We start from the raw sequence: 14,447 nt of genomic DNA, 5'->3' as shown, positions 1-14,447 counted from the left end.
CATGTTGAACCAAGTTATATAATACAACTTATATAATATCATGTTTACTGTAGGTTTTTAGGTTGGTTCGGTTTGGGTAATATAAACTACAGTCTCTTTTGATCAAAAAAAAAAAAAAACTACAGTCTCTTAGTTTTTTCAGTTAAAAACTAAGAAACGTCTCTTAAATAAGAGATATAAACTAAAAAACGTCTTTTAAATAAGAGATATAAGAGACGTCTCTTAACTTTTCTATATTACGCTAAAAAATCCAACTTAAGAGACCTGCAATAAACATGCTCTAAAATGAACTAAAGCAATCCACGTATTGATTATTAGTTTATAATTTTATATTCACAATCGAGTAGTCGACTTTTATATTGATTATAAGTTTTATATTCACAATCAATTGCATCATGTTTTGGTGTTACTTCTAAACAAGTACCGCATTTTGATGTTAACAAAAACATATACTTCAAAAGATGCAAAGCCCTCTCTCTTCTGAAGGTCCATCAGGTACAACAATCTTTATAGATGCATACTTCTAATCATTTAATTCCATAATTAGAAAAACTCATCCGACTTATGAAGTTGACATGATCTCTTTCTATCATCAGATTCAAATCCATTCCCAATGGCACAAAAGTTGGAAGCGAAAGGCGGAAATGGAGGCAAAGAATGGGATGATGGAGCTCATCATGAGGGTGTATCAAAGATTTATATACGAGAGGGTAGCGAAGGCATAGAGTCCATCAAGTTCGATTATGTCAAGAACGGGGAACCTGAAACTGGACCAATCCATGGTGGCTTGGGTCAAGATTTCACTGACTCGGTACGTTTTCATATCATCGATTCATCAATTTTTGCTTGGTTTTGCTGCCATCTTTGAATAAATTTTACATTCTTTCAAAACCAAGAGTTGACTTTTTTTTGACGATCTTTGATTTTGTTAGATCGCATGGACCAATATGGCTAGTTCGAAGTTGACTTTTTTTTTCGTCGTTCGTAAAATAAACCGATATTATTTCCTTGGAACGTGACTTTATCAAAGCGTATCATACTGTTCCTGTTCCATTTCCCTAGGAATGATTCAATGTCTTTATGGCTTCTTGTTAGACCCGGTCTAGGTTTAGTTAATGTTATCAACTCTTTATAAATGCTTTATATGCTCATCATATTCTTCTTGTGGATATACACATTTTGCAGTTTGATCTTAACCATACCATTGATGAGCATATCGTATCTGTTAAGTGTTACTACGACGAGGGTGCGATACAAGGCCTTGTGGTCAAGACCAACACCAGAACTTCTGCACTCATGGGGTACAACCTTGGTACCAAGTTTAAACTTCAAGTGAAAGACAAGAAGATCACTGGGTTTCATGGATCTTCTGATAAAAACCTAAACTCTCTTGGAGCTTATTTCGCACCGCTTCCCCCTGCTAATATGGAAATATAAGAGTTCCAACGAAAAGCTATATGTACAAGATTCATCAGTTTGATTTTTATGTTGCTTTGAATCTGTACTAATTGACTTTGTATCATCTTCCTTGTTGTTTTGGCGTGCCTTTCACTTATTCAATCGCTTCACGTTACAAATTGCAATAAGGTATATATATATATATATATATATATTTTTTTTTTTTGTTCAGACCAAGTCCACTTCCAAATAAATAAATTTGCCATTTTATATCACCATATATATTAAGTTGCTCCTTACACTTAAAAATTTGATAACATAGAAAACATATCTGAATCCAAACAATTTTCTCCACCAAAATTTCAATTAATAATTGAATGATTTTTCAAAAAAAATACAAAATTAAATTATTTCATTTTATATCCGCATCTCTATCATTGACTTATATCTAATGCATACATCAGCCAAGATAATAAAGAGAAAACACCTAGGAACTCGATCAATAAAATTGTGAGTTATGTCATTAATGACTTTTACGATCGTTAATAAAGTTTAGAAATACGTTAGTCGTCTATTAAAAGTATACAATTTGAAGTATCATTTTGGTAGGACATTTTTTTAATTTGCCAATTTGCAACAATAGACGTAAAAACCTAAAACAACTGACAAAAATACACCCGATCAGGTAAAAGAGGTATGTGAATTGAGCAGGGGAAATCTATCCTAACAAAGCAGAATTTACCCAACTGCCAAGAAAGTCCCAAGAATTATAGATAAAGACATACAGTGGAGAGTCAAAGCTTGACATTTTGAGCTACTTCAAGATCATCAACCACCACATTAGCTAGGGTGGACACAATTACTTGTTACTTGCCTCGTACTCGTTACTTGGTCGGTAAGTGATCCGTAAAGTGAGATATTTGATTTGATAACAAGTCGAGTATCAAGTAATCTATTTAAATTACTCACGAGTAAAAGACAAATATCAAATATTTAAATAAAAGTAACTACTTGGCGTTGTTTGCCTTGTTACTCGTTTATGGTAATGAACAAATATATATTTTCCATTTCCATAAGTGAATCAAACATAAGTGATATATTTATATAAATATTTTGGAGTTTTCTCTTTCTTATATATTATGTTTTCCGAATTGACTAAAACATTAAAAAAACAAGGAGATAATATTTATAAATAATAAAATTATTTAGTTTTGAATTCTAACGAATTATCAAATAACTTACCAATATTTATCAAATAACTTGCAAATAAATTAAAAGTAACAAGTAATAAAACAAGGCAAGTAATTTGCAAGTCTATCATTTTTTAGCAAATGCTTTAAATTATAAGTATTCGTTTTTAACAAACCAACCAAGTATAAGTACAAAATTTTATGACTCGTACAAGTCAGCCAAATACTAAGTATACCGAAAACGCTTGTGCCTACCCCTAACATCAGCGACTGTGAGTCAGAAAAAAACTTTCAACTTAAAGCAATTCCAATCATAAAACAAAATATAATCTTAAAATAACACATATTTTAGTATTTTTGTAGTACATTTTCATTTTCCATCTTCAATCACGACACTAAATTTTACAGTAAATATATCCTTTTTCATTACATTATTAAATTTAAGATTTTAAATTTTGATAGTTGTTTTTCTTAATTATAACTTAAATATAATACTATAATAGACAGTTAAGATATAAACATTGTTTTTTGAATTTGTATTATGTCTCTAAAATATTGTTTCGCATTTTAGATTTTGTCCTTGTTAATTTGGCATTAGTTTTGTAACTTTATGTTTAGTGTTTATTTACAATTTAATATATATTTTTTTCTTAATTAATTTGTCGACTATCAATTTATTATTTATAATAATTATAAGTTAAAAACAAAAAAAATTATATTACTAAAATTAAAAGATTTAAAATAGTATGATATTTTTTTAAAATTAATAAAAGATTTAGAATAGTATAATATTGCTTCTTTCTACAAATTTTGTTTATTTAATAAATTCTAACTTATTTATATCATAAAATAGAATAATTAATATTTAGTGTGATAAATAATATGTATTATTGTACTCTCTCCGTTTCAACTTAGTTGTCGATGTAGAGTAAATTTTCGTTTTAAAATAAATGTCATTTTATAATTTCAATGCAAAATTTATTGATTTTATATTTCAATCTATTTTTTATTGGTTGAAATATGGTTAAATGTATTAGTAATAATGTATTTATTTAATAAATAAATAAAGTTAAATGTTTCTTAATCTCCGTGACCAAATCTAAAAGATAATTAAAGTGAAACGGATAGATAGAGTATTTGGTATGCTAATGTATTAAATTTTGTAAATTATGTTTTTCTGTAGTTACGTGGAAACGTAATTATACTAAATTTGTGGTGATTTGCAGTTTCATTAGAGTCAAATTAATTTGCAGTTTCATTGGTGAACTTCAATGGTTTTGAAGAAAAATCATTCCGACACCACACAAAAATCATCCCAATCCCAATGCCACAATGGAAGTTCTTCCATGCAATAAAGACTTTTTAACAAAAAGAGATTTTGATGGTACCTAAAATCATGTCTATTGCTGAGTTTTGTATTAGCTACTATCTCCGTTTGGCAAATTTGACATATTTTAGGCAGATTAAAAAATTGTAAGATATACTAATATGTTCTCATTTAACGTAAGATTAATTAAATGAAAATAATCTGAAATTGTGATAAATTTTGACATGTGTGCTATATTTGTGATAAAAAAAATTTAGGACTATCTTAAGGTACTTTTTTTTTTTTTTTTTTTTGATCAAACGGGTACTTTTCTTTAAAAATTGAATCTACAACCAAAACATTATAAACAGATATGTGTTAACTCTCAGTTTATCTAAAGTTTTAAGTCAGTGCTTTGGAAAAAAATTCCACATCAATAAAATTTAAAGCCACATCTAAAAATCTAAAGTCAAAATCTTAGAGCAAAAAAATATAAAACCACAATTTCAACCATTCAAACCCGTAGTTTTTTTTGTAGAATTTTTATCATTCAAATATATAAAAATAATTTTTTTTTTAGAAAATCATTTGTTTAATTTTTTTTTAAATGTAAATATTTTCATATTTTAATAACTCACATAGTCTCTAACCATTGATGAGCTCTATCCAGGGCTGGATATTTTATCCTTTGATTTTGATTCGATTCATTATTCATTTTGATTCAATCCAAATTTTTTGAATATCCGTAAATTTTCAAAGCGAAGCAAATACTTAATATCAATATCCGTTAAAATCAAAACAAATCACAAATACTGAAAATTTTAGAAGTGTATATCCGCTCTGCTCCGACATACATATAAATACATGTATATCTTGATTATATTCGAAGGTTTAAATGTATAAGTTTATATAATTATTATTCTAACATATGATTTAGTAAATTATATTCAAGTTATTACTTATAGAAGTACTAAATTAGAAAAAAATAAGAAAAAAATCTCTTAAATTTGGTATTATTATTATTGTTAACCAAGTTTAAAATTTACAAAACATGTAGTTTCACTACTTCTTTTAATTTTAATTTTATATATCATGTAAACAAATATTTTTAAAAAACTTGTATCAAATTTTCTAGATTATTTGTATAAAGCAAAACATATGAAATATATGTTAGTATTCATAAATATCTACCCGTATTTATATATTTTCGGATATCTGTATTTTGTCGAAGCAAAGCAAATCAAAAATTAGATATCCGTAACGTACGGAGCAAATCACAAATACTGAAAATTCTGCTAGTATTTGCTCTGTGCCCATCCCTAGCTGGATCAGTCCATAAAAGAGTAGTAACCATTGCTGAGCTCTATCAGTCCATAAAAGAATAATAATCATGGTAATGACTTTGATATATGAAAGAAAGACACCCTAACTAATGCCACGTCACTATTGCCACAAAAAACAATAGACCATGATTGACCTTAGTTTTTTAACTGGGACTTTTAGGTTCGGTTAAGAGACGTTTCTTAGCTTTTTTAGATTTTAACTAAGAAAAGCTAAGAACCGTCTCTTAAATAAGAGATATAAGAACCGTCTCTTAGCCGAAAAGTGTAAAAAAAACAAAAAATATCAAATGATAAATTAAGAACCCTGGCTAATAGACGGGGTTAATCATGTCCTTATTGTCTTTATAAATAAGAGACCCAAGGCCGATGAAAACATGGCCCGTACAGATCTAACTTTGCGCGTTATTATCCATCAAATCAACTTAAAGATGCACATCTGATTCAAGAAAAGTAACACGCATCACATTATCAGAATAAAATCGACTCACGATGGCTCAGAAGCTGTTAGCTAAAGGCGGCACTGGAGGAGGCGCACGGAATGGGATGATGGCCACCATGAAGGTATATCACAGATCTATATAAGAGAGGGCTGTGAAGGCATAGAGTCCATCAAATTCGACTATATCAAGAACGAAGAACCTAAAGCTGGATCAATCCACGGTGGCTCGGGTCAGAGTTTCACTGAGTCGGTACGTCTTCAAACTCTCTTCCACATGATCTCATTAGTCGGTTCATCAAAAGTTTGCTTGATCTTTGAGTTTGTTAGATACTTAGATCTCATGTGGTATCTTACATTTTGACTTTCTTAGTTTATTAGGGTTACAAGTTCAATATGTACGAATGATTCGATGTGTTTAGCTTCTGGTTAGATCCGGTTTAGACTTGGTTACTGTTAGCAATTCTATATAAATGGCTTATATTATATGTTCATCAATAATTCTGAATGCTTTTTTTTCTTTCAGTTTGATCTAAACCATACCATTGACGAACATATCGTATCTATCAAGTGTTACTACGACGAGGGTGTGATACAAGGCCTTGTGATCAAAACCAACATCGGGACTTCTGCACTAATGGGATACAACCTTGGCACTACGTTCAAGCTTGAAGTCAAAGGAAAGAAGATCATTGGGTTTCATGGATCTTCTGACAAAAACCTTCGCTCTCTAGGAGCTTATTTTGCACCGATTTCTCCTGCTAATTTGATACTAATTGGAAAAAGCTACATATGCTCTTCTTCCGTTTGGTTTAATGTTGTTTTGAGTCTGTACTAATTTACTATGTCATCATCTTTCATGTTTGTTTTGGTGTGGCTTTCACAAATTCCATCGTTTGCAAGTTGTATAAACTGCAGTAAGGTATTTGATTTAATGTTGGTTTGATGAACTTAACTTACTAGCACTTGAATTTTTTTACAGTAGATTGTAGACTACTGCCTTTCATACTATTTCTGGATCCGTTCAAACTAACTAATAACGACATATATATAAACAAATTTGCTTGTACTTTTATATAATAAATCTGCAGTAGGCAAAACTTGTATATAAATGGCACCTTCATTGATTAACTTTTTTTTTTTGGTGTGAATGCTACATCCTTCATTCAATAACTTATAGATCACTGCCCTCTCTCTCTCTCTCTCTCTCTCTCTGATAGGTCCCTTGCCAAGAGATATCAATGTTGATCTAGAAACATGAACACAAGAGAACACACAACAATACACGTTTTCTTTTGGGTAGATAAGTCTACCTCTTTTTGTCTTTTTCATTTATCTTACAATACTAAAAGGTACTAATACTCAAATTCTAAGCTATCCACGTCAGCCAATTAAATCAACCAATCATACAGCTCTAATGATCCACATCATCATCAACACCACGCCAGCAGTCATCTTTTTCGTACAGATTTTGTATATCGAGCACGACTTCTCCACTCCTATTTACGACTTCTCTCCTCCTCTTTCAATTAATCATCCTTTAAACACAGTAACATCTCCATGATAACTCACGCTTCAGCTTCTCATATATTGCTATATACTGTATTCTTTTATTCTTGGTTTCACCTCAATATATTCCTTGCTCACCACTTCCATGGTGACACTATTTATGCATCAAAACCCACTTCCTGATTTCGAAACTCAAATTTGGTCGTCTCTTCAGTTCACTTTGCCTTCTCCGAACCTTCAATTTTTTTTTTCAATTGCAGACAAAAAAACTAATCCCCTTTATGGGGTTTTGGTGTTATTTGGTGTTTTATCTATCCTTTCTGGCAAGGATTGCTAACCGTCATAAGATTATGAACTGAAATAATTGAAGCAGAAGCAAGCTAATCGCATGAGATTTATTGGTAAGCGTCAATGCCTATGGAAAGATCCAGCCATAGAGACCTCTGAAGATTTTGATTTGAGCCGTTTACATCTTAGCTCCAACAGATACGATGGTGAACCATTGCTATGAAGCCGGGAATGGAAAATTGAGGTAGGTGTACATATATTTTATAATTATTTGATACTATGAAATCTTACAAGTTTGAAGGAAAGATATGACATTTCATTTCATTTTCAATATTTCAGATCTTGAAAAGTTTCGGCGGACAACCTAATTGGCAGATGCGTGAAAACGAAACTGGGGATCATATTCCATGCGAAGTTTAAAAGCTCCCAGTTATCATTATTACATATGGTAAATGTTTGGAGTATCTTGACCATCAACTATTGTTTGCCGTGCGGATTAACAACTACGTGTTTAGAGTTTGTAAAAGATTTCATGAAACAGAACAAGGCTGGGAGCTTTTACTTATGTGGCTGCCTTGGAATTGAAAAGTCATTTTCGATGGAGAAAGTAAGACTACAAGTTGAGCACTGGCCAAACAGGTAGTCAGTATTGTGTCTATATCTTCAGGACTTGTGATTCATGTGAGCATCTTCTATCTATCATGAAAGGGTGATTTCCATTTATAAATTCTTTCAGGAAGGCTTGCCTTGGGTAGAAATAATGTATGTTAACTGCACGTCACTGACATAAAACATATATATTCTCAAAGGTAAGACGTTATGCAATGAAAATACCCTCCCCAGTTCTTGGTTTCGTTTTAATAGAGATGCTTAGTGAATAGTGAATTACACCAACTTCAGATTTTGTTTTCTTTCAAAAGCAACAATCATCCAGCTCAAAAATAATGTAGGTTCTTTTTTCTTTCTTAATGACCTGCTAGCTATACTGAAACCTGTTTCACATTTAAATTTCATTTGCAGTCTGATAATTGCACATGAGTTGATTACTTGATCACAAGAGACCGATGTGGCCTTCATGAGCTTTTTATGCTCACAACATTGTCATTCTCAAGATATATATACTATTAAATAGTTAATAGGGAGGAGTCCTAAAAAATCTACTTAAAAAAAGTTGTTACACCCTTTCATTTAAATAATACATTTGGTCCTACCTAACTATAACTATACATGATGATTTTATTTATTAGTCGACATAGTGGACCAAAGTTTTTGTTTAACTAAAGCCCAGTCGTGATGTTCATTTTCTTGGGATAATCTATTGTTTTAGCAATTTATTTTATTGGTCCATGTCTAAAATATATAATAATATCGTTATAACATACCAAATCTCAAATATAAATTTATAAAACTTTAATAAAACTATCTAAAGATTTACCTGTGATAAAATTACTAAAGATTAAAACTGTAAAAAACAAGAAAATATAATAAAAATTATATTTATCTAATGAAAATGTAATAATAATTCTTTAGATAATTTTTATTATATTTTCTGGGTTTTACATTTTAAATTTATACATATATAATGTTGATGTTAAAACACACATCAAACTCATATATTTACAAACAAATTTAAAATGCTAATTTTAAAAATTTAAGTTACTAATTTCTAGATAATATTATAAAATTCTGTTTTTTGATTTTTTTAAAGGTAAAACCCTTCAACTATGTTTACGTAATGTAAAAACCCATAAACTAAAGATTTAGCGGTAGCAATGGTAATTATGACCTGCTACTGCTAGGGTTTAATCACTACAAGAAAACATGCTAATTCCGACGACCATATTCGTCGGAATTTCATCGGGAAAACGGCTATTCCGAAGAAATTCCGACGAAACTGGTCGTCGGTATGGATTCATCAGAAAACAAATATTCGTCGGAAATCTGTCAAAATTTCTAACGACTTTCCGACAGATTACGACGGCCAAAAATATCCGACGGAATACAGACAAAACACTTCGTTGGTAAGACGTTGTCGGTAATTTGTCGGAAAATGTTCCGACCAACAAATATTGTCGGAATTGTCGATGTGAGAGAGAACCGACGAGAACTATCTGTCGAAAATTACCGACGACATTTTCCATCGGAAATTTCCGACTCCTTAATTTCGTCGGTAAATTCCGACGCTCTGTTTCCGTCGGTCAATTCCGAAGAACTATTCGTCGGAAATGTCGTTGCAGAGTAATTCAACGGATTTGGTCGTCGGAAACGTCTGACAAATATCCGACGAAAATGTTCGATTTTAATATTAAAAATTATTATTATTTTCTAAATTATTTTATTTATTTTAAAATAATTTCAGATATTTTCATTTTAGATAATCAAATCGATTAAAAATTGAAACAGCAAACTAATATTATAGAAATTAAGTTTTACATAATTAAAAACATCATATAAAAGTTTCTAATCTGAAAATTCTGCAGGAAATAGTCGCTTCATCTTCTCCATAATGTCTAAGTTCATCCTCTTAGCCTCCGCCACTTCAGCTTTATGTTCTGCTATTTGAGCATCCTGTTGGGCCATCTGTGCAAGAATTGTAGCGTTTTGAGACTCCAACGCTACAATCCGATCATCCTTTTTCTGCAGCTCATCCATAATCATCGGATCAACATACGAAGTTTGTGAAGAAGAAGGACATGAAGAGGCACGACGAGCCAACCCGACTAAACGACCTTTCTTATTTGGAACAGCCTATAAATTAAATTAAATATATTAGTTAACTAAAATATAAATGAAATTTTATATTAATGAAATGAGAAATCTAAAAATTACCTCTTCTACCATTTCATTAACTCGAACTCGGGACAAGTTGGTTGAAGCCGAAGAACCGTCATCGGAGAGGGGTTGAGAAGCTAGATATTCTTGTTTCTGGGATTCTACCAAGTCTATGACATCCCTGATAAGGGGATTCTGAATTTCCCCAGTCTTCTTGTTAGTGTACGCACCCCTCATGACATCGAGATAATCGACGGGATCACCGTCATTTGCCGCAACCTAAAGGAAATTTAATTAATAGATATATATAAAAAGAAAAAAATATATAAAACTTACAAGTTGATCCTCCTTAGAGGACATACTGCAAGCACCGAGGTTGTGGACATAAACACCTAGTCCACCACGGTCGCTCAAGCGGTTCTGGGAGTTCTTGGTTGATTGCTCTTCAGTCTCCTGCTTCGACCAATGCACCTCTAAGTCTTGCCAAACCTTCGAGTTGATAAACTTCGGTTTCTTGCCCGTACACCATAGCTGTTTCCACTCATAAATCTGATTCCCGTAAATCTCCATGGCCTTTCTGTGGAACGCCTTACGGATGACTTCCGTATCCCCGGATGGCCAATTAATTTCTTGCTGAAAAACATATAATTAGTTGAAATATAATAGAAAACTAAAATAAAAAAATGAAACAAAATTTAGAGAAATATACCGCAAACTGACGAAACCACAACTTGCGTTCATCTAATGGGACTTTGCTATAGGTCTTATAGCCAGTCTTCAGCATGGAATACATCATCTGGTTAATGCTCTTGCTAATGCCATTGTGCGACTTGGTGAACCTTCAAAAAAAAAAGATTATGTGTTACAAAATTCAATGAAAAATAAATAAATAAATAAATAAACAAACCATGTAGTGTGTCCCTCGGGTCGGGGATGGAGCATTGGGAGATGATGTCGACCGGGTTGTTGAACCAACAGTTCAACACTCATGACACCCGGCTCAGGTGGAGCAGCTGGAACTATATCTCGAGCTGGAGCAATAGGAATAGAATTTTGCTCCTGCGAAGATGCTGATGCATGAGAATTACTCCCCGAATGTGATCGACCTTGTGCTCTAGGACGACGCAGCCTAACCGGAGGGGAAGCATCATCGGCCATAAGAAAGAAAATATCATTAGTTAGATAAATAATAAATATATTAAAAAAATGGTTTATATGTAAAAAACATTTTTAATATATGCTAACATATATATATATTTAAAACGTTTTAATATATAATAGATATAAAAACGTTTTTAATATATGATAACACAATAAATATATGTATTAAAAACGTTTTCAGAATATCATAAATATGCTATATTTATTTTATTTATTAAAAACATTTTTAATATATGCTAACATAAATATATATATATATATATATATATTTAAATTTTTTTTAATATATAATAAATATAAAATCGTTTATATATATATATATATATATTAAAAACGTTTTTAGTATATGATAACACAATAAATATATGTATTAAAAACGTTTTCAGAATATTATAAATATGCTATATTTATTTTTATTTATTAAAAACGTTTTTAAATAAGATAACATAAATATATATTAAAAACGTTTGTTATACAGAAATTCAACAAAAAAAAACATTTTAGAAAGCAATTTAACCTTTATAAATTTCAAAAACAACAAATTAACATAACAAACCAAAAATTTACTTTCAAATCATATATAACAACAACTTAACAACAAAAACTCATTCTGTTCATCCTATCCAACAAAATCTAACATTCAAAACATTAAAATCCACATATCTAACAATCAAAACATAAAAATCCACAAATCTAACATCCAAAACCTAAATAAATCAGTATAGATGAGGATGTATATGACTTACATGATTGTGGAAGAGATTTGGGAGATTTTGGTTAAGAATCGCCGGAGAGAGAGAGAGATTTGCGGGGAAAATCGAAGAGATTTTAGAGAGAGAGAGGATAAATGAGGAAGAAGGAAGGAGAAACGCTTTATATTTAATAAAACCAACGGAACGAGAGTCATCGGAATTCCGTCGGAATCCGCTTTTGTCGGTGCGCGAATATTTTTGGCGGTTCGCTTTCGCGGGTAAGTGAAATTTTCCGACAGATTTCCGACGAAAAAAACGATTCTATCAGAAATCTGTCAGAATATGTAGAGAAATGTGAATGTTCAAGTCACAAGGCAGGGAATATGCTCTATCCGTCGGAAATCCGTCGGATATAGCAATTTTCCGACGGATTGAGCATATTCCCTGCATGATTTCTGATTGGTTGGTGTGTGGGTTGTCGGATATTCGTCGGAATAATCCGACGGATTTGCGACGGATAGAGCAATTTTCCGACGGATTTCCGACGGATAGAGCATATTCCCTGTATGATTTCTGACTGGTTGGTGCGTTGGTTGTGGGATATTCGTCGGAATAAACCTACAGATTTCCGACGGCTCAAGATTTGTGGTTTCAATATTTATTTTGATGATCAATATTACTAATCTTTGATAATAATTATATGATTTGTAGGGATTTCATGAAAAAAATATTTATAGAAATCGATATAACACAAAAATAATATTGTTAAATTAGATAACCGCAACATGTTTGTTTAAGTATATAACTGTTTACAGGAGAAGTTAAGTATACGGTGATAAATTTTGGTAAATAATTTTTTACATCGAAATAGTTAAAACTATTGTAACTGAACATCTTAGTATGTGTTACTCAGACATTTTCGGTATCTATTCACACATTTATTTTGATATTTTGGTTTCAAAAATCAACTTCCGTCGGAAATCAGTGGGGATTTTCCGACGGATTTCCGACGCGATATAGTTGTTCCTCAGAAATTCGTCGGTAAACTTCGATGCAATTCCGGCGGATACCCAAACCTCTAAACAAGTTTTTGTAGGCGTCGTAATTCCGTCGGAATATTCCAATGAATTTCCGACGGATGGCTAAATCTTAAAACGAAACCACAAAGTTTTCAGTCGTAGGAATTTCGTCGGAATATTCCTACGGAATTCGGACGCGTTTTTAAAGAAATCTATTTCCTAGACAGCAAAATTTATTAAATGAAATAACTCCGATATATTTTTAGAAAATTACAGTTATATTTATTTTGGATTTGGAACAACATTCTATAAAAAAACTCCAATAATTTATAAGAGACACTACAATTACTAGTTTTCCAATTTAACATAAATGAAAAAACATAAATAACTTATAAAAAATACATATACGATTACACAAATCTACTCAGAATCACTTGATTCCGAAGAATCAGAATCAGAATCTTCGTCAAACTCTCCAACCTGAGCCTCTGACTCGGAGTGCACAATAGCATCATCACCAAATTTGGTTAAATCGACGACGAGTTCACAATTTGCTAAATCTTCAACTGGGTTTACGTTGCTGGTAGAGTTTGGTTGCAATGGGTCATTATCAGAACTTTCATGTACTCGTCCTCTTGGATTGATTGACATAACAACGATCCAAGGATCGTCTCTGTACGTAACCCGAGGGTATCTGATGTAGCAAACCTATAATTTAAATTTTGTTATCAGCAAGTAATATGTGAAGTGATAATTATATTGATTAACTATTATGAATAAATTGACATACCTGATCAGCTTGCGAACCAAGAATGAAAGGATCATAATATTGTAGTTTCCTTCGCGAATGTACTGATGTAACACCAAATGCGTCGGTTTTCACACCTCGATCTGGAGTGTTATCATACCAATCACAGTAGAATACAGTGCACCGCAATCCAACCATACCGGGATACTGGATTTCCTAAATTTCTTTTATGTTTCCATAGTACACATCGTCACTAGATGAAAACGAAACACCAGCATCATAAGTTGTCCTAGAACGACCTTCCTTATGAATTGCGAATGCATATCCCCGAGTACAATATTTCGGATATGACTTCACCACATAGTTTGGTCCACACACAAATTCGTATATCCAATCATCAAATATTTCACCTCTAGCCACACCTTCCCTCACCTATATATATGAAGCATGTTAATTAGTGCATTATCGGTGATATGTTACTGCATTAAATAACTAATTTCTTGCACACACTTACATAATTAAGAAGCCATCCAACAAATTCTTTCAGCTTGAGTTGTTCAAGCTCCTCTTCTGTTGCGTGTCTGT

General features: G+C 31.8%; 1 protein-coding gene, 1 long non-coding RNA gene and 1 pseudogene across 5 annotated transcripts; all 3 read left to right on the top strand.

Annotated features, from left to right (window-relative positions):
- The first annotated feature begins 350 nt into the window (after nucleotides 1-350).
- On the top strand, nucleotides 351-1,623 carry LOC106402793 (jacalin-related lectin 15). The gene is made up of 3 exons (XM_013843583.3): nucleotides 351-495; nucleotides 597-811; nucleotides 1,186-1,623. Exons 1-3 carry the CDS (start codon nucleotides 462-464, stop codon nucleotides 1,435-1,437), a joined length of 501 nt encoding a protein of 166 aa, XP_013699037.1. The 5' UTR covers nucleotides 351-461; the 3' UTR covers nucleotides 1,438-1,623.
- A 3,401-nt stretch (nucleotides 1,624-5,024) lies between these two features.
- On the top strand, nucleotides 5,025-6,632 carry LOC106402792 (annotated as a pseudogene).
- Nucleotides 6,633-7,059: 427 nt separating this feature from the next.
- On the top strand, nucleotides 7,060-11,386 carry LOC106402794. 4 transcript variants are annotated; one of them, XR_001280833.3, is made up of 4 exons: nucleotides 7,061-7,714; nucleotides 7,810-7,918; nucleotides 8,012-8,109; nucleotides 8,207-11,386. It is a non-coding gene; the product is annotated as an uncharacterized LOC106402794 (long non-coding RNA). The 4 variants fall into 4 exon arrangements; XR_007324866.1 differs by having other exon boundaries at nucleotides 7,060-7,714; nucleotides 7,810-8,112; XR_007324865.1 differs by having other exon boundaries at nucleotides 7,846-8,109.
- Nucleotides 11,387-14,447: the final 3,061 nt, after the last annotated feature.

This window comes from Brassica napus, chromosome C6 (assembly GCF_020379485.1).
Source record: "Brassica napus cultivar Da-Ae chromosome C6, Da-Ae, whole genome shotgun sequence".
In the NCBI taxonomy this organism is placed as follows: Eukaryota; Viridiplantae; Streptophyta; class Magnoliopsida; order Brassicales; family Brassicaceae; genus Brassica; species Brassica napus.
The sequence above is the reverse complement of the archived record's forward strand: the minus strand, read 5'-3'. Positions and strand labels throughout refer to the sequence as shown.

Bases quoted from the DNA above. Each gene is read 5' to 3' on its own strand.
- LOC106402793 (XM_013843583.3), top strand. From the start codon at position 462: ATGCAAAGCCCTCTCTCTTCTGAAGGTCCATCAG. The intron at 496-596 runs GTACAACAATCT...TTCTATCATCAG, and splicing joins CTCTTCTGAAGGTCCATCAG to ATTCAAATCCATTCCCAATG. The intron at 812-1,185 runs GTACGTTTTCAT...CACATTTTGCAG, and splicing joins GTCAAGATTTCACTGACTCG to TTTGATCTTAACCATACCAT.